The 25,828-nt window shown below is 36.2% G+C and overlaps 2 protein-coding genes and 1 long non-coding RNA gene across 3 annotated transcripts; 2 read left to right on the forward strand and 1 right to left on the reverse strand.

Annotated features, from left to right (window-relative positions):
- The first annotated feature begins 388 nt into the window (after positions 1 to 388).
- On the forward strand, positions 389 to 2,663 carry LOC145558275 (large ribosomal subunit protein uL23). The gene is made up of 4 exons (XM_081619466.1): positions 389 to 514; positions 621 to 658; positions 1,708 to 2,068; positions 2,443 to 2,663. Exons 2-4 carry the CDS (start codon positions 640 to 642, stop codon positions 2,525 to 2,527), a joined length of 465 nt encoding a protein of 154 aa, XP_081475592.1. The 5' UTR covers positions 389 to 514; positions 621 to 639; the 3' UTR covers positions 2,528 to 2,663.
- Positions 2,664 to 16,399: 13,736 nt separating this feature from the next.
- Positions 16,400 to 18,467, reverse strand: LOC145559409 (glycine-rich protein-like). The gene is made up of 2 exons (XM_081620834.1): positions 18,245 to 18,467; positions 16,400 to 16,856 (listed from the first exon to the last, which is right to left on the reverse strand). Exons 1-2 carry the CDS (start codon positions 18,357 to 18,359, stop codon positions 16,567 to 16,569), a joined length of 405 nt encoding a protein of 134 aa, XP_081476960.1. The 5' UTR covers positions 18,360 to 18,467; the 3' UTR covers positions 16,400 to 16,566.
- Positions 18,468 to 24,231: 5,764 nt separating this feature from the next.
- On the forward strand, positions 24,232 to 25,199 carry LOC145559410 (uncharacterized). The gene is made up of 2 exons (XR_014092712.1): positions 24,232 to 24,671; positions 24,997 to 25,199. It is a non-coding gene; the product is annotated as an uncharacterized LOC145559410 (long non-coding RNA).
- Positions 25,200 to 25,828: the final 629 nt, after the last annotated feature.

Raw genomic sequence — 25,828 nt, forward strand, 5'->3', positions numbered from 1 at the left:
CCACTTGGCTTATCCTTTACTCTCATTATATTGCTTATTCTAACTATGTGTAACACAATGTGTTTAGCTATCATAAAAACAAAACAATTTAAAAACACAATTATATCTTATTCACTTCACTTTAATTTTTGCAGATATAAAATTATTTTTATTGAACATACATTATTTTTACTGATTCTTAATTAAATTTCTTCTTTGAACTTATTTTTACTGAAAAAAATATTTTTATAGATTTGAACATGTATAGAGTATTTACTGAATCGAAATAATTTTATGAAATACTTAAGGTCAAGTGAACGGAGCGTTATGAAAATGAATTGGATCAACGGGGGACGGTAATAGAGATTGAATGGCAATTGGGAGTAGTCCAGCCCAATAGAAAGAAACAACTGTATTTGCAAACGAGATGAGGCCGTAAGATTTGTAAGACTCATATCATATAAATAAAAAAACCTAGCTCATTTTCATAAACCCTAATTGCCGCGCCGTATATTATTCTCATCTCTCTCCTCAGGTTCTCTCTCTTTCTCTAATAATCTGCTACTTTTACCAATTATCTTCCCACATTTTCAGTAAATTAATTAATTCCATTGATTGATCTTCTTTATTTGTTGATTTAGGGTTTCAATTACAGCATCAATGGCGCCTCCTGCGAAAGGTATTATTCTTCCATTTCTAATTTTAATGTTGTTAATTCAGTAGGAAGATTAGGATTGTATTTTGTAAATTTATGAATCATTAACAATATGAATTTAGTTTGGGGATCAATTCGAATTTAGTTTTTACAATAGTTATGGTTAATTTTGTTGAAAAAACTAGCTATTTTGTAATAATGTGCATATTTTAAGTGATAATTAGAATACAAACTGTTTCTTTAATCAACTGAACTTTGGATTTACCAATTGGTGCCCTTTCGTGAAGTCATTTGATTGCAGTTTTGCTATGGATTTGTTGTGAATTTTCTTTCTGGTAAATTTATATGGAAGAATTACAAATTGAATCTTAGAAAATGGTTGATATTGGATTTGTTGTTACATATATTGAGAAATCCTCTGTGTATAGAGAGACCAAATGGTTCCAAATGCAAATTGTCATGCTACTCTCGGGTTCAATGTAATGCGTTTTAGGGTAAAACCTCTACTTCAAATAGCGGTTTTAGGGAACACCGGTTTACTGTTCAAATTAAACATATCAGCTTTATTAACTTGTATATTCCTCTGCTCTGTTGGTTGTTGAAGCGTTTCAATGTAAGTTTGAGGGTTTGATTTTTGTTTAGTGTTAAGTTAAGATTGCCATGCTAATTGCTATTCCTCGGGTTTAATCCCTTTTCCTTGATTGATATTTGTGTGACTATGTATAGTGCTTAGTTTTTTGCAAGCATTTAGATATTGTATCAAACCCCTCAACCGACTGTTTACTCAAATGCTACTGAAGCAAATTCTCGATTAGTAAGGGTTTTATTTAGTTAATAAGTGATTGGGAAAAATATTCCTTGATTGTGCAGTGCATTTCTTAACCCTGCTATTTTCATTAGTTACTCATGCAGTGTCTTTTTCAAATTTTCAACTTTGTTTACTTATTTATTCTTCAATTCCGAGTTTCCGGCAGTTGCACTTATGCTTGTGTCACAAATACTGCCTAGCTGTGATAAAATTGTATTACATCTTTAAAAGACTAGAACGATACCTGACATCATTTATCTGGCAGATGTAAAGAAGGCTGATCCCAAGGCACAGGCCTTGAAAGCTGCTAAAGCTGTGAAATCTGGCTCCAGTACCTTGAAGAAGAAGGCCAAGAAGATCAGGACCAAGGTTACTTTCCATAGGCCAAAGACATTGAAGAAGGACAGAAACCCCAAGTACCCTCGTATTAGTGCAACCCCAAGAAATAAGTTGGATCATTACCAGATACTTAAATATCCCTTGACCACTGAGTCCGCAATGAAGAAGATTGAGGACAACAACACCTTGGTTTTTATTGTTGACATTCGTTCTGACAAGAAGAAGATTAAGGCTGCCGTCAAGAAGATGTATGACATTCAGGCCAAGAAAGTGAATACCTTGATCAGGTGAATATTTTCTGCCAATCAAATTGTTGCTCTTTGCTTCATATCGTTGTGTGTTTCCTTTCCTTGAATATTGTGTTTCAATTCTCTCTTCACTCGTAAAGTCGTAAGACTTGTATATTCTACAGAAAGAACTTATTTTCCTCATTTATCACGAGGTTGAAAGAATTGCATACTGTTGGATAGTTTTCTTGTGGCACTGATTTTGGTAAATGGCAAACTAATTACTTGAAACTCAAAGACAGCCATAAATTGAACAGAGTAGTGCCACAAGTTTCTATAATCCTGCTTGCTGATTTTTATCTTGTCATCATTGACTTGAGGTTTGCTAAAAGTTTCCTGTCATACTAATTGTTATGATTTATTTCTTTATGCAGGCCTGATGGCACCAAGAAGGCGTATGTTCGTTTGACACCTGACTATGATGCCTTGGACGTTGCAAACAAGATCGGAATCATTTAATTTGTATTTTGCTCCATGTTTGTTTAAGTAGATGATCTCTGTCATTTTTGATAGGAACATGCTCAATAGAAAAAACATAAGTTTTGTTTGATGCGACAATGCTATGCATTAGCCTATGTTCTTATGATTCTGTTTATTTGCTGCTTTAGGATATGTGTCTGTATTTCAATTTATGATATCTCTGGAATGCCTGTTGGGTGCTACACATATAGTTTCATCTACTAAAAGAAGAGCCTTCTCTCCAGCATAGATCTTGTAGAATTTGTTATATACACCGGGGTGTATCGTACATCCATAGGTATTTTAGTTAGGTGTATGGTGTATCCGAGAGTATATAACAATTTCTCCAGATCTTGAATATGGCTGATAAAACTGAAGTCTTGCGAGTACAACAGGGGGTTCTAGTGTTGCTGGCTTATTGCTGCAAAAAGGTAGAATGAATAGCTAAGACCGACTGGCTGTGAATCATGTGCTTTATACCATTGCTTTTGAGTTCGTGTCCCTGAGAAGCAGTTTTGCTCACAGGAAGGCTGTATAGTTAGATATAGAACAGTCAGAACACCATTAGCGTGTTACAGCGTGTTACAATTATTTTGTATGAGTTGAACGTATGAATATGAGCTTAGTCAGAAAATATATTGGGTAAATGAAGGGTTTTGCAGTTTGGCTATTTTGGTATTAGAGAGTAAGAGATCTCAATTCTAGGCATAGTTACATGGAGTGGGCTTAGTACAAACTATACTTTGAAAGAAGTAATGATTTCTACATACGGTACAAGACATTTAAAATTGTGAGCTGCTAAACAATGCTTAGAGCATCACTCCCTTTTTGACATAGAAGGATGATATTGTTCTTTGTGTAAGTTGTATTACTTCCTCCGTGTTTTTTTAAGTGTTACATTTTTCATTTCTGGCCGTGTTTTTTTTTTTAAAAAAAAAAAGTATTACACTTCTATTTTTGGCAAAAAGTTACATTAAAATATTACTCCGTATATCACTTTCCTCGTATGGTCCCCATCCAAACCAACTAATACTTTTCAATAAACTATTAATCTCACTATCTTTGTTTTACAATTTTGGAAAAATTGACAGGAATATTATGACCTTTGCTCCGTCCGCCCAAAATAAAACGACCTTTTGAAATTCCCCCAATAAAACGACCTTTTACCCTTATCTTCTTAAAATAGAACATCTTCAAGTGGTAACCGGATTTTGTAGGTAGAATGGTTACGTGGCAATGACCGTTGGGGTTTTTAAATACTCCTCCTTTTATTTAACCCAACTCCATGTCGTTCTTCTCCCCTGTTCCACTCTTTTCTTTCATTTTCCTCCCCCCCCCCCCCTTTTTTTTTTTATTTTTTTTTTTTAATTTTAATTTTGTGGCCTCCCATTGTAAATGGTGTCATGTCTTTAAGAAGGCAATCATCTAATGCATCTCTGTCATCTTCTAACTCAAGAAGAAATACTCGTCCAAAAATTCGGTGCAACTGCGCGCGGGAGAGATGCTGTGGTTAGAACAGTGAGACAAGGGCCTAATTTAGATAACAACTGCAGAAGATTTCCAAATGAAGATGTTGGAAAAAGACACAATTATATTGGAATTGGAGTATGAGCAAAAATTAAGAGAAGACAAAATTAAGAAACTACAATTGAAGAAGGAGAATTTGGAGGAAGATGTACAAGAGATGAAGAGCGAAATATCATGTATGCGAGTTGAGCTAATGAAGGCTTGTAGAAATGAAAAAAAATTGGTAAGTTTATCACAAAAGGTAGACATTTTACCTACATATCAACCGCAATTATCACATCTATCAATCTAATCAACCAAAACAAATCAGATATTCGAAAAAATCAACCCCTAAAACAATCGCAAAATCCAACCCTAACATCAAATCGCATAATTGCACAATTAACAAGTCATCCAATTCAACTAATGCTACTAAATTTAGCATCTAATTAGCATAATCACACCATAACACAACAAAATTGGACACAAATAACTACAATTATCTAAATAACACATTCACAAATCAGACAAAATTAAATAAGGCAAAATGTAAGCTCAATTACATACCTTCGAACCAATTCCAGATTTTCCAATCACACAATTCGAGCCTTGTTCCTTCTCGCAAACAACCCACTTCAATCCTTTCCCCAACCACTAAGTCAGAGGAGCAATTAAATTCAATGAGCTTCAGTCCTTTTTCGCGTCTTTAATGGAGTTTGCAGAGAGGACGAAAGAAGGACAGAGAGAGAAATTGAATTAAAGGCAGGGAAAAGAAGGGTAGTTGGGTAATTAATGCCACGTAGGCTAAATTACAAGGGAAAAGAAGGGTCAACCCTTAGCGTGGACCAGTATAACAAGTTGTAGCCGGTAACCAGTAAAATGTTCTATTTTAAGAAGATAAGGGTAAAAGGTCGTTTTATTGGGGGAATTTCAAAAGGTCGTTTTATTTTGGGCGGACGGAGTAAAGGTCGTAATATTCCTGTCAATTTTTCCTACAATTTTTTAATACTTCAACTATCTTACTTACCTCACACTACAAGAAAACAGTGGAATTGCGACAGAAAAAATTCCGTTGGAAAATATGAAAAATCCGTCGGAAATGAAGTTTGCGACGAATTTTGTCGGAAACGTCCGTCAGAAAACCTTTTGTAGGAAATAGACCCTATTCCGACGGAATTTCCGTCTGAAACTTCATTTCCGACGGAAATTACGACGGAAATGATTTTGTCGGAATTTAATTTGACTTTAATTGAAGATCCGTCGCAATATTCCGACGGAAAAAAGTCCATCGCAAATTTCAATTTCCGACGGAATTTTCCGTCGCAAAAAACAATATCCGTCGGAAAGTATATTTTCCGACGACAAAAAGCCGAAAAAATTTAAAAATAGAAAAAAGGGGGGGAAGTAGTAAACTTACTAATTGTTTCAGCTGGCAGAAGTGCTTCAGTCACGGAGGGAAGGGAGGAGGCCGGAGGCTGCTTGTGGTGGTTCGGGTGGAGGCTGCTTGTGGTGGTTAGGGAGGAGGCCGGTCAGATTTCAATTTAAAATTAAAAAAAAAAAATAAATAACAAACACTGACCTTGATGATGCGAGGGGCGTCGCCGGCGAGTGTCTCCTTCTCTGGCAACTACCACCACGGCGTGGAGGCTGGACGGCGCGTGGAGGCTCGTCGGGAAGGCGTCTCTTTCTCCTTCTCTTTCTGTTTCAGCCTCTCCCTTTCTCTTTCTCCTTCTCTCTGGCAACTACCACCTTGGTGAACGCTGGCGATTCCGGCACCGTTGAGAACCGCCAGCGACTATCTTGCCTGCTTCTCTCTCTCTCCTTCTCTATCTCTCTTTCTCCTTTCAGATCTCTCTCTTTCTCCTTTCAGTCGCACTTGGTCAACGTCGGCGACTCCGGCACCGTTGGGGAACGCCGGCGACGCACTCTCCTTCTCTCTCCCCCTCTCTCTCTCCTTCTCTTTCTCTCTCCTACTGCCGACTTCCCCCTTTTTTTAGTTCGATTTTACAAACCCTTATTTTTTCCGACGGAAAATTAATCCTTCGGAATTTATATTTTCCGACGGAATTTTTCGTCGGAAATTAATTTCCTGCTAGAAATTCCATCGGAAACTAATTTTTTCGACTGAAAAATTTTCCGTCGTAAACTTTCCGACAGAAAATTCATCGGAATACATAAATTCCGTCGAAATATTGCGACGAAATAATTCCGTCGGAAATTTTGAAATTTGCGACGGAATTATTCGTCCGTCGCATGTTATCCGTCGTTATTTTACCTATTTCTAGTAGTGTCATATTTAAGTCAATTAAATTACCTAAAACATGTGCCGGTCAAACTATAACACTAAAAAAAACACGGAGGGAGTATATGATGATATAATATCATTCCCGAATCCTCCAGTTTCTACCACGTGGTAAAAAAAACTCCCGACACCACCACATCCGACCCTCACCAAAAATTCGAGTTATTTTTTTTTTTTTAAAGAAAAAAAATTATTAAGCATTAGCGACAGGTTTAGGATAATGGACGACAACAACGTTCAGACACTGGAGGCTTCATCGGAGGATAATATAAGTGTTGTACTTTAAAAAAAAATTGAAATAAACATCCACCTTAAATTAGGATCCATAGTGGATCCTAATTTTTTAGGGGGATGTATATGTACAAGTATATTTTTTTAATTAATCAAACTTATTAGTGCAATCTTTGTATTTTTATCATAATTTTTATTAGAATAATTATTAATTTTGTGATTAATCGAGTAATTAGTATTTTTGTGATTAATTGAGTAAATTTGTGATTATTTGAGTATTAGTATTTTTATTGTTGCCGTGAGTATTTATTTACGAGGGGTAAATACGGAAGTTTTATTAAAATGGGAGCGATACCTTGTAAAATGAGAGCGTTGTTTAACAACCCCTTAAAATTTTCAAGTTCGTGTTTTCTTATTTTGATGATTATTGCTCTTTATTCATCAAATAAGAAAACAATACCCTCTAATGTATCACATATGTAAGTGTATATAATAATCTTCAGTGTGACATTGTAGAAGTGAATGGATTGCAGATCTTTGTGGATTGTTGGTAAAATAACTGTAGAAATCAATAACAAACAATAAAAGATTAGAACTTTCCTGGATTGAAGATCCCAAACTCACAGTCGCGCCGTGGAACAAAATCCACTGCCTTAGAAGCGAAATACGCCACCACCGGTACAAGTTTCCTAGTGACGCACGCCCCCCAAGTTTAACGCAACTCTCTCCGTAATCCGTGCACCCGAACTCGAAGAGTGGAATTGCTCAAGAACTGTTCAGATCTCAAAAGGTAGGTTTGTGTTTTTCGGCTCGAAAGTGAATAAATGTCATGAAAAGGTAAGACTCGTATTTATATGAGTCCTGGAAAAAGGAAACACGTAAGCAAACCGACCTAGGAAAAAGGCGGGCCCGATCGGGCGAGCTGCCGCCCGATCGGGCGCGAGATCGAGCTTCTCCAGACGTAGTGTCGCGCCCGGTCGGGCGATCTGAAATCCCCATTCCGGGCGAGCCATCGGGCGAAGCCGCCCGATCGGGATCGTCAAAAACTCGAGTCCGCCGCCCGGTCGGGCGAAGCCCGCCCGATCGGGCGCGAGAGACCTCGTAGGAAAACTCTTGTCCGTCGCCCGGTCGGGCGAAGCCCGCCCGATCGGGCGCGAGAGTTCCCTATTTTTCCTTGACTACCTCCGCCCGATCGGGCGAGAGCCGCCCGATCGGGCGCGAGTCATCCGTTTGCATTACTATTTCCAACATGGATAACCTCATGAGATAAACTCTCGGTTTTCAATTATGGCAATGTTGTAGGAAACAGAACATGAATAACTAATTTAGAAATTATAATTACAGAAAATATGAAAACTAATTACAATGAAAATACAAATTGAATAGGACGAGATTAATCTCTGTCCTTAGGATAATATTAGCCCCCATTACGATGCTGATGGGAATTCCTATGCTAATTTACCCTCAGGATTATCCTATTTCTAAGAATGAAAACACAGCACAATTTTCACTCTCCATGGAAATGTTTTCTTTTTGAGAAAAAAACGTTTATCAGAAAGAATATGAAAAACTCATAAAATTTGGGGTTGTTAAATATCTCCCTCGAATCTATAACTAACGCCCGCAAAGTAAAATATTTTTACAAATTTACCCTTACATAAAAAAAAAGGAATTTAACCCCCAAACACAATTTAACCCCCCAAACCCTCACTCCCTTTTCTCTCTCCTAAAAACAATTCACTCTCCACACCACCACCACCACCACTACCGCGTCCTTTTATCACCCACAACTTTTAACCATCTTGAAATTCAAGATTTTATCACTACCACCTCCTCTGATCTTTTAACCACCCACCACCACCTCCAATTTCTCAATCTACACAGTTAGCCGTGGAAATAACGAAGAAGAACAAGGGAATGGCGGTCGCCGGAGACAAGCTTTATTTATTTATTTATATTCTGAAATCGGGTTCAAACGCCCAAAAATTTTGACCAATCTAGGCTCAAACGCCCAGTTCGTTCGAACGACCGTATGGTTGTTCGAAATTTCTGGGCGGTTGAGATGAAACGCCTAGAAATTTCGAACAACTGGGCGTTTGAGCCTCGGTGGTTCGAAAAATTTGGGCGGTTCCCCCTCTTTTTTAGAAATGGTTTTTAAAAAAAATGGTTTTTAGTGTTGTTGTTTGATATTTATAATGTCTACTAGGATCTATGATGAGATACGAATTAATCTATGATGTAAATCAATGGTAGACTCAGAAATATGAGGGACAAACTAACAATTAATCTATGATGTAAATCATGCGATTAATCTATGATGTTAATCTTGGTAGTATCATGATATACGAATTAATCATAGTTTGGCGTTAGTTTTGATTATGTTTGATATTGAATTATATTAAGCACTAAAAATCTGTTGTTTGAGATTAATTCATTGTGTTGTAAATATATAAGCTGGGATTGAATGTTGAGAGAGGCCACCTCTCGTACTCACGTAGGTTTTTATCCTATGTGTTACTCACACACGTTCCCAGCAAATTCAAAGGTCTCTCCCTGCAGGCTTAAACATGTTTAAGCACCTTGCAAACCTAATAAATCCATGCAATGGATCTAGAACATTAAGAACATAAGTTCAACCCTTCAACTTTCGGTGTCATTATCTATCCTATTTTAAGAGCTACTGGGACAAAGGTCTTAACTCTCTTAAGAACCTCAATCTATCCCTGCTCAGAAAACAACTGGACTAATGACATTAAGAGATAAACTCATCCTAGCAGAATCTAACTGGTAAAACTTACCACTCTTATAGAGTAATAGATTCAAACACATGATACACATATAACAAATCCACATGATTCATTCCAATGAAACAAAATAACCAAAACAGGTTCCTGATTTATTAAAAACCAATGTATCATGTCACATAGATAGAATAGCTACCATTTCAAGTCATTACAACAAAGGTCCTAAACCCATACCAGTTGATGACTCCACCACTAGTCTACGACTCAAACCCTTAGTAAAAGGGTCTTCCAGGTTTTTCTCTGTTCGAACATAGTCCAATGAAATAACCCCATTCATAATAAACTGCCTCACAGACTCATGTCTAACTCTTATGTGCCTTTTCTTACCGTTGTAAACGCTATTTTTAGCAACACATATAGCGGCTTGTGAATCACAATGCATAGAAACAGGTGGTGACGGCTTCCCCCACAAAGGAATATCAATAAGCAAATTTCTCAACCAATCTGCCTCTTGTGTAGCAAGATCCAACGCGATGAACTCTGCTTCCATAGTTGATCTAGCTATACACGTCTGCTTACCAGACTTCCATGAAACTGCACCCCCACTAAGGGTAAACACATAGCCACTTGTAGAGCTTGTTTCATCACTATCCGTTACCCAATTTGCATCACAATACCCTTCAAGAACCAAAGGATGACCAACAAAATTCAATCCCCAAGACATGGTTCCACATAGATATCTGAGCACACGCCTCAAAGCAACCCAATGTTGCTCACTAGGACAATGAGTATAGCGACTAAGTCTACTAACAACAAAAGCAATATCAGGGCGAGTGCAATTCATCAAAAACATCAGACTACCAAGCACCTTAGCATATTCAGTTTGAGACACACCGTCCCCCACATTTTTCACCAAAGTTCCAGAAGGATCAAAAGGAGTTCTCAATGGAGGCAAATCAAAACAATTAAAGTTCTTCAGAATTTTCTCCACATAATGAGACTGAGACAGAAAATACCCTTTCTTGGTTTTAGTAACTTTAACACCAAGGATCACATCTACCTCTCCCAAATCCTTCATCTCGAACTTTGAATTTAAATATTTCTTAGTTTCATTTATGACATACATGTTTGTGCCAAACAGGAGCATGTCGTCAACATACAGGCATAATATCACACATTGCGCACCAAACATCTTAGAGTACACACATGCATCACTACCATTGACAACAAAACCAAAACTAAGAATAGTTTTATGAAACTTTTCATACCATTGCTTCGGAGCTTGTTTCAAGCCATATAAGGATTTCTTTAGTCTGCACACCTTATTCTCCATCCCAGGAACTACAAAACCCGGAGGTTGCTCCATGTAGATCTCCTCCTCCAAATCGCCATTCAGAAAAGCTGTCTTAACATCCATCTGATGCACAATCAAGTTGTAAGATGAAGCTAAGGCAAACAAAACACGAATAGTGGCAATTTTAGTCACCGGAGAATAAGTATAAAAATAATCAAGGCCAAATTTTTGAGTGAATCCTCTAATCACCAATCTAGCTTTGAACCTTTCCACGGTGCCATCGGTTCTCATTTTTCTCTTGAAAATCCACTTGCACCCAATAGCTCTGCTCCCTTTTGGCAGGTCCACAAGCTTCCAGGTTCCATTTGACATGATTGAGTCAAGCTCACTATTTACAGCTTCCTTCCAGAAGGTTGCATCCACTGAACTCATAGCTTCTTCAAACGATTTCGGATCTTCATCCACAACCTGTAGACACAGCATGATCTTATCTAGATCATCTTCGAACTCACCTAGATTTCCGCACTCTGCTATAAAGACTGTTAGGAAATCAGGTCCAAAGCTTGTCTCCAATCTTTGCCTTTTACTTCTCCTAGGTTGAATCTCACTTTCAATCCTAGGGGAAGTATCTTCTGGCTCTATAGATGAAGGAACTGAAGAAACATCGTTAGTAACTAAATTTTTCTTCAAAGGAAATACCTGTTCAAAGAACTCTGCATCACGAGATTCAGATATAGAGCGATCTTCCAGACTCATAAACCTGTATGCGACACTATCCTCAGCGTAGCCAATGAATACTGTATCATAGGTCCTAGAACCTATAGTTGAGCGCTTGAACGATGGATAGCCCACCTTAGCTAGACACCCCCACACTTTCACGTGATTCAAGTTTGGAGCATAACCCTTCCATATTTCATATGGAGTCTTGTCTAACTTCTTGTGAGTTACTCTGTTCTGTACATAATTAGCTGATAGAACCGCTTCACCCCACAAATTGTCTGGAAACCCGGAACTTAGGAGCATTGCATTCATCATTTCCTTCAAGGTCCTATTTTTCCTCTCTGCCACACCATTTTGCTGCGGAGTATACGGGGCCGAAACTTCGTGAATGATTCCCTCACTTTCAAATAAATCCTTGAGGAAATCGGAGCAGTACTCTCCACCCCTATCTGAGCGAACTCTCTTTATTTTCCGCTCCAACTGATTTTCTACCTCTGCCTTATACACAAGAAACTTGGACTCAGCTTCATCCTTCGTCCTTAAAAGATACACCTTGCTATATCTAGAACAATCATCAACGAAGGTGATATAGTAGCGTTTCCCGCCTCTACTTTCCAAGTTCTTAAAGTCTGCTAAATCTGAATGAATTAGCTCAAGTGGTGTGGTCTCTCTCTTTGTGACAGATTTGTAGGGTTTCTTCACGAATTTAGACTCCGCACACACTTCACATTTTTCAAATCCATCTAATGACATATTTGGGAGCAAATTTAAACTTTCATTTGTTTCAATTTTGTTGCACCAACATGACCCAATCTACTATGCCATAATTCAAAGGACTCAACAATATAAGCAGAAGTAGAAATCTTATTCATTAAAGGAACAGTTACAATCTCAAGAACAAATAGGCCCCCACTAAGGTAACCCTTTCCAACATACTCCCCATTACGGGTTAACACAAGTTTATTAGCATCAAAAACTAACTTAACTCCTACTTTGTTCAACAAAGCACCAGAAATTAAATTTCTACGAAGAGAAGGAACATACAGCACATTGTGAAGAGCCAAGGTCTTCCCTGAAGTCAGCTTCAGAACCACTTTGCCCTTTCCAAGTACCTCAGAGCTGCTTTAATTTCCCATGTAGACTTGTTCACCTTCCTTTGCATCTTCCATACTGACAAACACGTCCTTGTTAGCACAGAAGTGTTTAGATGCACCAGTGTCCACGATCCATTCACTGTTGTTCTCAACCAGGCTGACTTCAGAAACAACTGCAGCAATGACATCTCCATCCTCATTCTCAACCAGATGAGCATGACCCTTGATTCCTCCACTCGATTTCAGATTTTTCTTCTTCTTGTTTTTGCATTGTGAAGCAAAGTGCCCTACTTCACCACATGACCAACACTTGACAGTGACTTTCTTCCCAATCTTGCCCTTAGCTTGGAGATTTCCCTTCTTCTCAGAGCTCCCCTTCTTGGCACGATTATCACTTGATTTCTTGTCAGAGTCAGCACCAGATTCAACAAGGTTAGCCTTGATTGCTAACACATTCTTAGGCTTAGAGGAAACATCCTTAAGCCTATTGGCTTCCTCAATCTTCATGTGGCTCACAAGTTCTTCTAGGGTTAGATCCCTCTTTTTATGCTTGAGGTGATTTCTATAATCAGACCAGGAATCAGGCAATTTTTCAATCAAAACATTAGCCTAAAGGATTTCACACATCTTCATACCCTGAGCAAGAATTTCAGCAACATAATTTTCATACACATGGACTTGGTCCATAATAGGCTTTGTATCAACCAATTTGAAATTCAACCAATTTCCAGTCACATACTTCTTTTTCCCAGCATCATCAGCACCATATTTCTTCTCTAAAGACTCCCACATCTCCTTAGCAGATTTCATATTAACATACAAATCAAATATGTTGTTTTTCATGCTGTTCAAAAGATGACCTATAACGAATTTATTATCACGATCAAATTTCTTGATTTCAGATTCATTAGCAATAATAGTAGTGATCCTTTGACTAGAACTAGATTCTTTATTCCCAGGAGCAGGAGTACTAGGAATTTCAATCATGGTATTGGTTTGCTCAATGGATTTTGGAGCATCCCTATACAAAACATAATCAATCTCTACTTGTTCAAAAGCAATCAACATCCTTTGTGACCATCTCTTATAATAAATTCCATCAAGAGACTCAACCTTAGACAAATCTAGGTATAGACGAGTTTGAGAATTGCTAGTCATGATATCAACAGAATAAATCAAATTCTATATTTCGCTTCTAAATTGTTGGTAAAATAACTGTTGAAATCAATAACAAACAATAAAAGATTAGAACTTTCCTGGATTGAAGATCCCAAACTCACAGTCGCGCCGTGGAACAAAATCCACTGCCTTAGAAGCGAAATACGCCACCACCGGTACAAGTTTCCTAGTGACGCACGCCCCCCAAGTTTAACGCAACTCTCTCCGTAATCCGTGCACCCGAACTCGAAGAGTGGAATTGCTCAAGAACTGTTCAGATCTCAAAAGGTAGGTTTGTGTTTTTCGGCTCGAAAGTGAATAAATGTCATGAAAAGGTAAGATTCGTATTTATATGAGTCCTGGAAAAAGGAAACATGTAAGCAAACCGACCTAGGAAAAAGGCGGGCCCGATCGGGCGAGCTGCCGCCCGATCGGGCGCGAGATCGAGCTTCTCCAGACGTAGTGTCGCGCCCGGTCGGGCGATCTGAAATCCCCATTCCGGGCGAGCCATCGGGCGAAGCCGCCCGATCGGGATCGTCAAAAACTCGAGTCCGCCGCCCGGTCGGGCGAAGCCCGCCCGATCGGGCGCGAGAGACCTCGTAGGAAAACTCTTGTCCGTCGCCCGGTCGGGCGAAGCCCGCCCGATCGGGCGCGAGAGTTCCCTATTTTTCCTTGACTACCTCCGCCCGATCGGGCGAGAGCCGCCCGATCGGGCGCGAGTCATCCGTTTGCATTACTATTTCCAACATGGATAACCTCATGAGATAAACTCTCGGTTTTCAATTATGGCAATGTTGTAGGAAACAGAACATGAATAACTAATTTAGAAATTATAATTACAGAAAATATGAAAACTAATTACAATGAAAATACAAATTGAATAGGACGAGATTAATCTCTGTCCTTAGGATAATATTAGCCCCCATTACGATGCTGATGGGAATTCCTATGCTAATTTACCCTCAGGATTATCCTATTTCTAAGAATGAAAACACAACACAATTTTCACTCTCCATGGAAATGTTTTCTTTTTGAGAAAAAAACGTTTATCAGAAAGAATATGAAAAACTCATAAAATTTGGGGTTGTTAAATATCTCCCTCGAATCTATAACTAACGCCCGCAAAGTAAAATATTTTTACAAATTTACCCTTACATAAAAAAAAAAAGGAATTTAACCCCCAAACACAATTTAACCCCCCAAACCCTCACTCCCTTTTCTCTCTCCTAAAAACAATTCACTCTCCACACCACCACCACCACCACTACCGCGTCCTTTTATCACCCACAACTTTTAACCATCTTGAAATTCAAGATTTTATCACTACCACCTCCTCTGATCTTTTAACCACCCACCACCACCTCCAATTTCTCAATCTACACAGTTAGCCGTGGAAATAACGAAGAAGAACAAGGGAATGGCGGTCGCCGGAGACAAGCTTTATTTATTTATTTATATTCTGAAATCGGGTTCAAACGCCCAAAAATTTTGACCAATCTAGGCTCAAACGCCCAGTTCGTTCGAACGACCGTATGGTTGTTCGAAATTTCTGGGCGGTTGAGATGAAACGCCTAGAAATTTCGAACAACTGGGCGTTTGAGCCTCGGTGGTTCGAAAAATTTGGGCGGTTCCCCCCCTTTTTTAGAAATGGTTTTTAAAAAAACGGTTTTTAGTGTTGTTGTTTGATATTTATAATGTCTACTGGGATCTATGATGAGATACGAATTAATCTATGATGTAAATCAATGGTAGACTCAGAAATATGAGGGACAAACTAACAATTAATCTATGATGTAAATCATGCGATTAATCTATGATGTTAATCTTGGTAGTATCATGATATACAAATTAATCATAGTTTGGCGTTAGTTTTGATTATGCTTGATATTGAATTATATTAAGCACTAAAAATCTGTTGTTTGAGATTAATTCATTGTGTTGTAAATATATAAGTTGGGATTGAATGTTGATTCGTATCACTACTTGATACTTGATCGTGTATGTCAATATGGAAAAAGCTTGAACCTTTGGAGACCAGTATCAAATTCTATTTGAGGGGAGTAGTTTTTTTTAAATAAGGTAAATTTGTAATTTTATTTTATTTTGCGGGCGTTAGTTAGGTATTTGAGGGCGGCGTTTAGCTTTCCACTGCCAATTAAACCATTATATAAAGATAAGTATGACAGTTATTTTATTAAAATAACTGCCTCCTATATTATCCCAATTTTTTTTTAAAAAATATTAATTAAATAATTGGCACATACTACTAATCATTTACTAGTAAGCCCATAACCAAGCTCACACAAAAAGGGCTTACAACTCATAATACACATAGTACACACTAGTTACACTTGGTAGGGAGGACCCGTGTTCGATCTCCCGCAATAACAATCGGGAGGGGACTGGAACCTAACCACCTAGAACTAATCCCCGAATCCGGATTAGCCTAAAGGGTGAACCAGATGGAACACTAAATAAAAAATAAATAAAAAAAAATTAAAAAATAAGACCAACTTCTCATATTCTTTCTATCTGGGACAATATTCCCACAAAAACTCAGTAATTGAAGACTACATACAACAACAATTTGTAACGATGTATGGATCAAAGTTCTTATACACCCAAATATGATGAAGTTTTGAGAAAGAGAGTGTTGGAAAGATTTGAGAGGGTGAGAGAGAGCTTAGAGAGTACAAGAAAAGGCTTATATATATATATTGATTCAATTAAAGTACGTGGTAGAAGATAATATTATTAGTACTCGTATTATAGAAAAGGAAATTAAAGATGCATAATACATTATTAATACATCATCATATTACATTCTCTTTAAACTTCACACAAACACCATACATTATTACGTTGAACATAGTACGTACGTAGTATTAGATAATAATACAACTCCACTCATACGATTACATAGTAATTAAGCAGCTTAATTAATGATAAACTAACAAACCATAGGCCTGTTTATTATAAATTATTAGTTCTTAGTTATGAGGCTTGTTTTCAACGGCCTCACCAGCATAAGCACAACACCTTCTACAACCATTGTATCCACGGTAGCAGCAACCGTAACGCCCGCATTCTCCTCCGTATCCGCCTCGGCCTCCATATCCTCCACGGCCTCCGTATCCTCCTCGATCACCATATCCACCTCGGCGTCCATATCCGCCACCTCGGTCTCCATAACCACCACCTGGGTAGCCACCGTATCCTCCGCCCGGGTATCCACCGTATCCGTACTTGGCATCCTCCACTTTGGTGTCAACTTTCTTATCTGCAAAATATTGACATTGTTAGTTTGTTACATTCACACATGAACATTATTAATTACTCTAATGGGTGTTGGCTTCAAAATAAGTTACTTATAATTTATTTTATTAATAATTTAAATTTACCTAGTATTTACAATTTTTTTTTTTTTTTTTTTTTTGGTTGTTTAGAGAGCCACAAGGGCGGGGTGACCTAGCATTTACAATGGTTGTACAAAAATTATCTTCTTTTTTAGGTTAATATTTAAATTACCACCCAAAAATGTAACCATTTTAGAACTAACCATCAGGTTAATTTTTTATTTTAAATTACCACCTCTTAAATTAAATAAATACTCAAATTACCACTCATTTCAAAGATTCGGTGGATTTTCCGTCTGTAGGCCCCACCTAACACTTTCTTTGACCCTTTTGACTGATTTCCCCCCGATTTTTCTCTATAAAATGCTCTCTAAACTTTAATTCACATTTCCTTCAATAAATTGTACCAAATTCCAAAGAGAAAAATGTGAATTGAAGTTAGGAGAGCGTTTTAAAGAGAAAAATCGGGGAAAAAAATCAGTCTAAAGGTCAAAACTAGCGTTAGGTGGGGCTCACAGACGGAAAATCCACCGAATTTTTAAAATGGGTGGTAATTTGAGCATTTATTTAATTTAAGGGGTGTTAATTTAAAATAAAAAAAAATAGGTGGTTACTTCGAAAATGGTTAAATTTTTTGGTGGTAATTTAAAAAAAATTCCTTTTTTTTATGATAATTGCAACCATTTGATTTTTTTACACAATTTATATACTTACTTTAACTATACTTTTGTTTTTGTTTTTTTTTTTTTTTTTTACCAACATATAATAATACATTTGCTGTTATGTAATATATTTTTGGATTAGTCTTTATTTATATAGACATTATTATATCAACTTTTTATACTTCTTATTAATAATATATGAAGTAGTTAAAAAGTTGCACATTAACATGTGCAGGGCCTGCTATGATTGATTGAGCTGAGCTGAGCTGAACTGAATATTTTATGAGAGAAAAAAATTAAAAACTAAACTTATTGAAGTTAAATCAAACTGAAAATAATTTAAAGAGAACAAGCCTGCATTATCAGTCAAACTATTGCAATTTTTAAAGAGAATCAGAGGAAAAAGTTTCAAAGGTCTACATATCTCATGTGAGTATGTGACGAACTGACGACACTATACTCCACAATAAGTCATTATTATTAGACATTAAAAGTTATACGTGCACGAAAAATAGTTTAAATGTAACTTTTACATGGCAGCATATGCATTTTTATAAAATTGACTCCAACCTGAATTTAAAATATGTAACGATCATATCACTCGACTAGCTAGGTTATTTACATTGAAAGATTATGGAAAACTAGCTTACCCTTAATTTGTTCGGAATTAGTGGAAGTTTGAGTCAAGTCTTTAGCTGAAACCTCAGAAGAGATGAGAAAAACAATAGCCAAAAGAGCCAATAGAAGAAAAACCTTAGAAACCATTTTTGTAATAAAAACTCAACAAATTTGATGATTTGATTGATGAAATTTTGATGATGAATATTGTGTTCATTTACATACCTTATATAATAAGCCCTAGGAAACATGGTGCAGGAACGTACCGTACCAGATTTAATTTAATGATCAAAGTTTAGTTGTAGTTGGATGTTGAATTCATAGATCTAATTTATTATCATGAACAAATATTTAATGCAATCTGCCATTCACTGCATGTAGCTGAAAGAGTTTCATTGTATATGTTGTTAATTTGATCTTATATTTTTTCAATTTTGTTATAATTGTAAGAGCATATCATTAGCATTAGTTTCATGGATTGGCGAAAATTTGAATTGAAATTAACAATTAAAGTATTGTTATCTACGTTTCATTTTAAGAATTTTGGAGAAATTTAGGTTAGTATTACGGAGTAATAAGTTTTAACCATGAAAATTGGATTTTGAATCAATACAAAGCTCAATTATTGATTAGAGACATACGGAATATACTTTTTTTTTTTTTTTTTTTTTTTTTTTTTTTTTTTCTAGTATTTGATTTTTCTATATGTATATACTTCGTTTTGCATTTTTTTTTTTAGTAGGATTCATAGCATTATTATGCATTTAATGTGGACTTCCTATGGACTTCAATTCGTTGTTATCCATTCATAATATATATTATGTGGACATACGTTGTTTCTTGGGTTTTTCTATATAGTAAGGGTATGTTCTCATTGACTGAATTGAACTGAAATGAATATTTTATAAGAGAAGGAAATTAGGAGCTGAGCTGAACTGAACTGAACTGAATTTCAACGTAAGAGAACAGACCCTAAGCCTGTTAATTTCGCTTTTCTACGTTGTGCCCCAACATATATCACTTTCTACACTGTAACCCCAATATACATTTTGTTTCCATACAGTAACCTTGTCGTTATCCCGCCGTAAACAATTCCGTTAGTGGGGTCCACTCTCAGTTTATTAATATTTTCTTAATCAATTTGCGCGCTGGAAAATGTTCCGTTAAAGGTTTTAGGGGGGCTATTTTGGTCCTCAAGGGTCCAAATTGAACTCAGATTTCACAAAAAAATAATGTAAATGCCTTGTTATAAGTATTAAAACGTGAACACGTAAATCGAGACATTACTTAATAAGAAAAACGAGGCATTTAAGTTATTTTTTGCCAAATCTGAGCTCAATTTGGACCCTTAAGCACCAAAATAGCCCTGAAAACCTTTAGTGCAATATTTTCCAACGCGCAAATCAATAAAAAAATATTAATAAATTGAGAGTGGGCCCCACTAGCGGAATTTTTAACGGCGGGATAACGACAAGGTTACCGTATGGAAACAAAATGAATAATAGGGTTATAGTGTGGAAAGTGATAAACGTTGGGGCACTAACGTAGAAAAGTGAAATTAACAAGGTTACCATATAGAAAACCCTTGTTTCTTTCTTTTCCTTCCATTTTTATTATATATATTCTACCCATGCAATTAGATTTGTCAAAAGTTGACAACCATTTGATCTGAGCCTTACCTAAATATAGTCTATGTTCTATTCACCTTAAAAAAAATAATAAGTTCAGTTCAGTAAAAATTAGTTCAGTTAAGTAAAAATAAGTTCAGTTTAGTAAAAATAATTCCAGTTCAGTAAAAATAATTTCAGTTCAGAAAAAATAAGTTCAGTTCAGTAAAATTTAGTTTTCTTAAAGAAGAATTATAATAAAAAATTAGTAAAAATAATTTTAGTTCAGCAAAAATAATTTCAGTTCAGTAAAATTAATTTAAGTTCAGTAAAAATAATTTAAGTTCAGCAAAAATAATTTCAATTCAGTAAAAATAATTTCAGTTCGGCAAAATTAAGGTGAAGAGAATCAGGCCTAAGTCAAACTTGCTATCTAACTAGCTTGATTGAACATGAGATTCGATATGACATGAGTTAAACTAGACCTGAATTCATCCCAAACCATTATAGATCCGATGACATGAGTCAACCTAATCCTAATCAACCCAACCTGAATATTTATTATATTAGTACCCTATTTATCAACTCGACTTAAGATAAATTGAATATAGTATAACGCAAAAGCTAATGAGCGCCCCGGGGGCGTTAGATAAGAGAATTAAAGTGCAAATATTAGAGTAAAATTAACATTAATTACACCGAACAATGCGTGATTTTGTCATGAATTTCTAACTTAATACCATTTCAACCAATATAAGTTATCTTTATCTAACGCCCCGCAGCGCTCGTTAGCAATATCGATAATATAATTACATAACCCGACACTATAGAATCTAATTTAACAGTACGTAATTAGTTCATAATAGACATCTCTCGTATTTTCTCTTTTATATGTCACAATTCGTCAATTCCAGTCTTTTATCATCGCATGTGACTAAAAACTTTTAAAGATAGCTTAAGCAATTTAAACATTTTTTTTGAGATCTTTATTCTATTAATGAAGAAGTAACTCCCTTTTGAACTACTCGTACTATAATAATGTTTGTGAATTGTGAATATATATTAATACATAATTAATTCTTTGTTGATACAATTATACAAACTTTCAAGAAATATCTCTCATTCTACTATATTTAATTTTCTTTTGTTTTTCTATTTTTGGGTACAAGTTTATGTGTTCCAAATAAGTTTGTTTGTTTGTAAAAGTGTCATGTCAGCTTGTGTTTAAGAAAATGGCGACCATCCATGTCAGTGTCTTTGTATCACAGAAAAAAGAGATAGAAAGGGATTTATTAAAAAAATAAAATTAGGTCCTATAAAGTGGGATTATGAGTGATAAAAAAATGAATAAAAAAAATATCATCAAAAATAAAGTAAAAGTGAGTACATTTTAGACAAAAAAAAAAAAACGGATGAAAACAGAAAGTGAGTAGAACTTAAATAGAAAAATGAAGGGAGTATAAAACATGGATCTTCCATATAATACTCCGTAGAAAAGAGAATGAAAAATGTGCTCTAGCCCCATGAAACACATCACATGTGACGAATTAAATTATTAAAGTGGCCTTAAATTATTAAAGGGCGAGTTTATCCCCAGACTCTAGACTTTAATTTTTTTTTTTATTATTCAGATTTATACAAGAGTTTCTCCAAATTCATATATTATCCCAAGACTCACTTCAGACTCACTTATCTTCTCAAAAATATATATATTTATTTATTTTAAATACTTTTAATTATTTTTTAAAAAATTATTATAAACATTATTAATAATAGGTGATGAGTTGGCAAGAATTGGTTGGCTAATGAGAAAATGTTGCAGCATTTTTGGTCACATGCAAAGTCTGGAGAAGAGTTTTAATTTTACAAACTCACTCCAAGACTCACATGAGTCTTGTAGCACATTAACGCTTGAGTCTTGAGTGAGACTCTACTCAAGACTCACTCCAAGACCCCCGATAAACTTACCCTAAGGTGGAGTGTTGAAGTTGCCTCCCAAACAACACATATGATCTAGTACGTACGTTTTGGGATAAAATCTCCTCAAATCAATTATATCTTTTGATTGCGGATGCAGCCCAGACTCGTATGTGATAGAGAATTTAGATTGCAGCTCTTAAATTCTCCGAGACATGTCTCACTGCATGCCTGCATGGGTCTTTGTTTGTATACTAGATTTTTTTTTTTTTTTTTTTTGTTGGTTGTGAAAGCTATATACCAATTTATTAAGCCTTATCATTCTCGACTTAACCTTATTTCTAGTTCAATTCTTTTCTCTATGTAATAGTGTATGATATTTAGGGCAGGTTCATGTCTTTTTGTCGTCAAATAGTACTCCATAATTGTTTTTTTAATTTTCTGAAAATGAAATAAAGGTTGCATTGTTTATAAACAATTAATTATTAATTGAATTATCTTTTTTAGATAGCAATTTTTTTTCATTATTTTCTTTTATTTAACAAGTTAGTTCCTGTTCTTTTCACCTTAAAAAAATAATATTAAGTAAAAATAATTTCAGTTTAGTAAAATAAGTTTAGTTCAGTAAAATTAATTTCAGTTCAGTAAAAATAATTTCAGTTTAGTAAAAATAAGTTCAGTTCAGTAAAATTCAATTTTCTTAAAGAAGAATTATAATAGAAAATCAGTAAAAAATAATTCCAGTTCAGTTCAGTAAAGTTAAGTTCAGTTCAGTAAAAATAAGTTCAGCTCAGTATAAATAATTTCAGTTCAGCAAAATTAAGGTGAATCAAACAGGGCCTTAGAGTTAATATCTTGACTATCTGAATAAGAGATAAAAAAAACATTTTGTATATTTTCCCTTCTAAAAAATAAATTGTTAAAGCTAAATTTAATCAACAGCAATAATAATAACAATAATTATTATATTCATGATCCAATTATATGGAATTAGTCTAAATACAAGTTGATCAATTCATAAATAATTTTAAGATGTGCGAAAAAGTTGTCATATTTTTGTAAAATATAGTTTAAGATACTTCTTAGTAATTAGTTTATTATGACTATATGTTGATAAGAGTAGTATTCTATATTGCCACTCCATCTGTATTCTGTATTAATCATGATTTAGGCTAAAATATCTTTAATGTTGGTGAGATATCTTGTACAATAAACACAATTACAATTACAATAATATAACTATTAAATTAATTCCAAACAAAGAGAGTAGAAATTAGGATACGTTTTTATAAACACGACAAGTGCATTGATGGAGTAGAAAGTACTTAAAATCTATCAGCAAAATGCAATACAACCAAAGTGAACGAGTGTCAATCTTGCTCTTCGGCATGTCACCACGTCCAACATCGTACCTTCACATGACATTCACCACGTGTTAGATTATTGGTGACATGCAACACTACAATTTACGTCCGAATGTCGATTTTACCCCAAAATGTTGGCCTATAAATTGGCTTTATTACCATTTTAGTAAAGTATATTACTTCAATATTTCATCAAAACATTACCAAAACAAGATATAATGACGTTCAAGACGTTTATTTTGCTAGGACTTTTGCTTGGTTCGGCTCTCTTCATTTCTTCACTTGGAAAAGGTGAGCATGCGTTTTCATTTCTATTATATAAACTCCATGTTCTAATTAATTATATTAGTGGAATTTAATAATTTAAACAAATAACTTTATGTAATAATGTAATGTTATATATGACTTGTACATATACTTAAATAATGATTCGATTATATGTGATAATAATTTGCATGCATGTGTACGTATGTAGTTGATGGGGAGATTGTAGAAGACACAAGGGAAGGAGTTAACCAAAGAGGCAAAGGAGGTGGCAAAGGGGGAGGCGGCCAAGGTGGTGGTAAAGGAGGTGGAGGCGGCGGCGGAGGAGGACAAGATGAAGTTCCCGCGTTTGACATCAATCAAGCCGGAGGTAAGGGAAGTGGTTCTGGAGGAGGTCAAGGTGGTGGTAAAGGAGGTATAGGAGGAGGTATAGGAGGAGGTCAAGGTGGTATAGGAGGTGGCGGCTCCGGAGGAGGTAAAGGTGGAGGTGGACAAGGAGGAGGTAAAGGTGGAGGTGGCCAAGGAGGAGGTAAAGGTAAAGGTGGTGGCTCTGGAGGAGGTAAAGGAGGTGGTGGTGGAGGTGGCGGAGAAGAGGTCATAGACATTAACGGACACGGAGGAGGTGGGTATGGCGGAGGACACGGAGGAGGTGGGTATGGCGGAGGACACGGAGGAGGTGGTTATGGTGGCGGAGGACATGGAGGGGGTGGGTATGGTGGAGGAGGACATGGAGGGGGTGGCGGAGGACATGGAGGGAGAGGTGGAGGAGGGTTTGAAGAAGAAGAATTTGATATTGATCAGGCAAGAGGGGGTGGCCAAGGCAGAGGACAAGGAGGTAAAGGAGGTGGTCAAGGCGGGGGACAAGGAGATAAAGGAGGTGGTCAAGGCGGGGGACAAGGAGGTAAAGGAGGTGGTCAAGGAGGAGGAGGAGGTAAAGGAGGTGGCGGAGGACAAGGAGGTAGTCAAGGAGGAGGCAAAGGTGGTTCCGGAGGAAGCCAAGGGGGTAGTCAAGGAGGAGGCAAAGGTGGTTCCGGCGGAGGACAAGGGGGTAGTCAAGGAGGAGGCAAAGGTGGTTCCGGCGGAGGACAAGGAGGTAGTCAAGGAGGAGGCAAAGGTGGTTCCGGCGGAGGACAAGGGGGTAGTCAAGGAGGCAGCAAAGGTGGCTCAGGAGGAACTCAAGGAGGAGGCAAAGGTCATTCTGGCGGAGGACAAGGAGGTAGCCAAGGAGGAGGCAGAGGAGGAGGAGGCGGTTCCGGAGGAGGCAAAGGAGGTGGTGGTGGAGGAGGAGGATTGAACTAAGTACGTAGGCAAGTACATATCTTGTTAATTTTTTTCTCTTGCAATTTTAGTTCCTTTTGAATTTAAAGAGGTTAATATAGCATTGTTGTGGTAAGTTAAGAAGACCATCCTCAAAGTAGGGGAGGTTCAGTACATTGAATACAAACACTGATCCAAGTGCCTTTAATTATCTATGGATAAATTTGCATGCTAATTTATCATGGAGTACTAGTTTTTGTAAAAAGTTGTTGATTATATAATGCTTGTAATGTTATCAAGTTGTTTAAAAATTCATAATATAAGAGTAAATGATTTAATTTGTTTTTGTTTTTTTCATGTTTTTGCTTTGTTCAGGGAATCATTATAAAACACATGGTGGATAATCGATGTTATGAGGGTTCAAGTGCTAAAGTTGGACAACCTTCAACGTGATCGGCACATCATGGGGTTAAATATCTATAGTACGTAGTTATATTGTATATGTAGTATATATAGATGTAAGACTTAAAGAGATCGAATAAGAGATTGTCAAGAAAAATACTTGTAACGTAACCTTATATATATATATGCATGAGACTTTCTCTAGTACTTTAATTTCATTATCTTCTTAATCTCAAGTAATTAGGATAGAGCGAGGTGTTGTATAAAGGCCATATAAAACTTTAGATTCAAGGAAAAACCTAACGAATTTATCACTATAGATTTTGAAAGAATAAAAAGCAAATTAAGAATATCTTTGGAGCCGATGGATAGAAGTAGTTTTGATGATAAGTTAAATTATTATTAATAGCAACTGATATTTTACTTTAATAAATATTATTTCGTTTTATTTCATTTATTGTATTTCATATCAATCAAGCGTGAATCAAAATATTGTAAATTTCAGGAATTATAGGAACTAGCTAGCTTAGGAATTAATAATTTGCAAGCAAAACCCTCTTTTGTTTCAAAGCAAATTAAAGTCCAAACAAGAAATAAAAACATCAAACACTTCAATTTAATTCTAAATTCCCATGTTGTAGCTGTCGTGGGATCACCAAAATTAGCTATGGAGCTGCCCAAGCTTGCCCCCACGAAACATTACTTCGTAGCCATGTCTTATTCTTGTTTTGGCCCCATAAAAAACAAAGCACAAGGTTAAAAAAGAATATATGCGTTACAACTTACAAGTCTATATATCTCCTTT

Source organism: Chenopodium album, chromosome 9, assembly GCF_948465745.1.
Source record: "Chenopodium album chromosome 9, dcCheAlbu1.1, whole genome shotgun sequence".
Lineage (NCBI taxonomy): Eukaryota > Viridiplantae > Streptophyta > Magnoliopsida > Caryophyllales > Amaranthaceae > Chenopodium > Chenopodium album.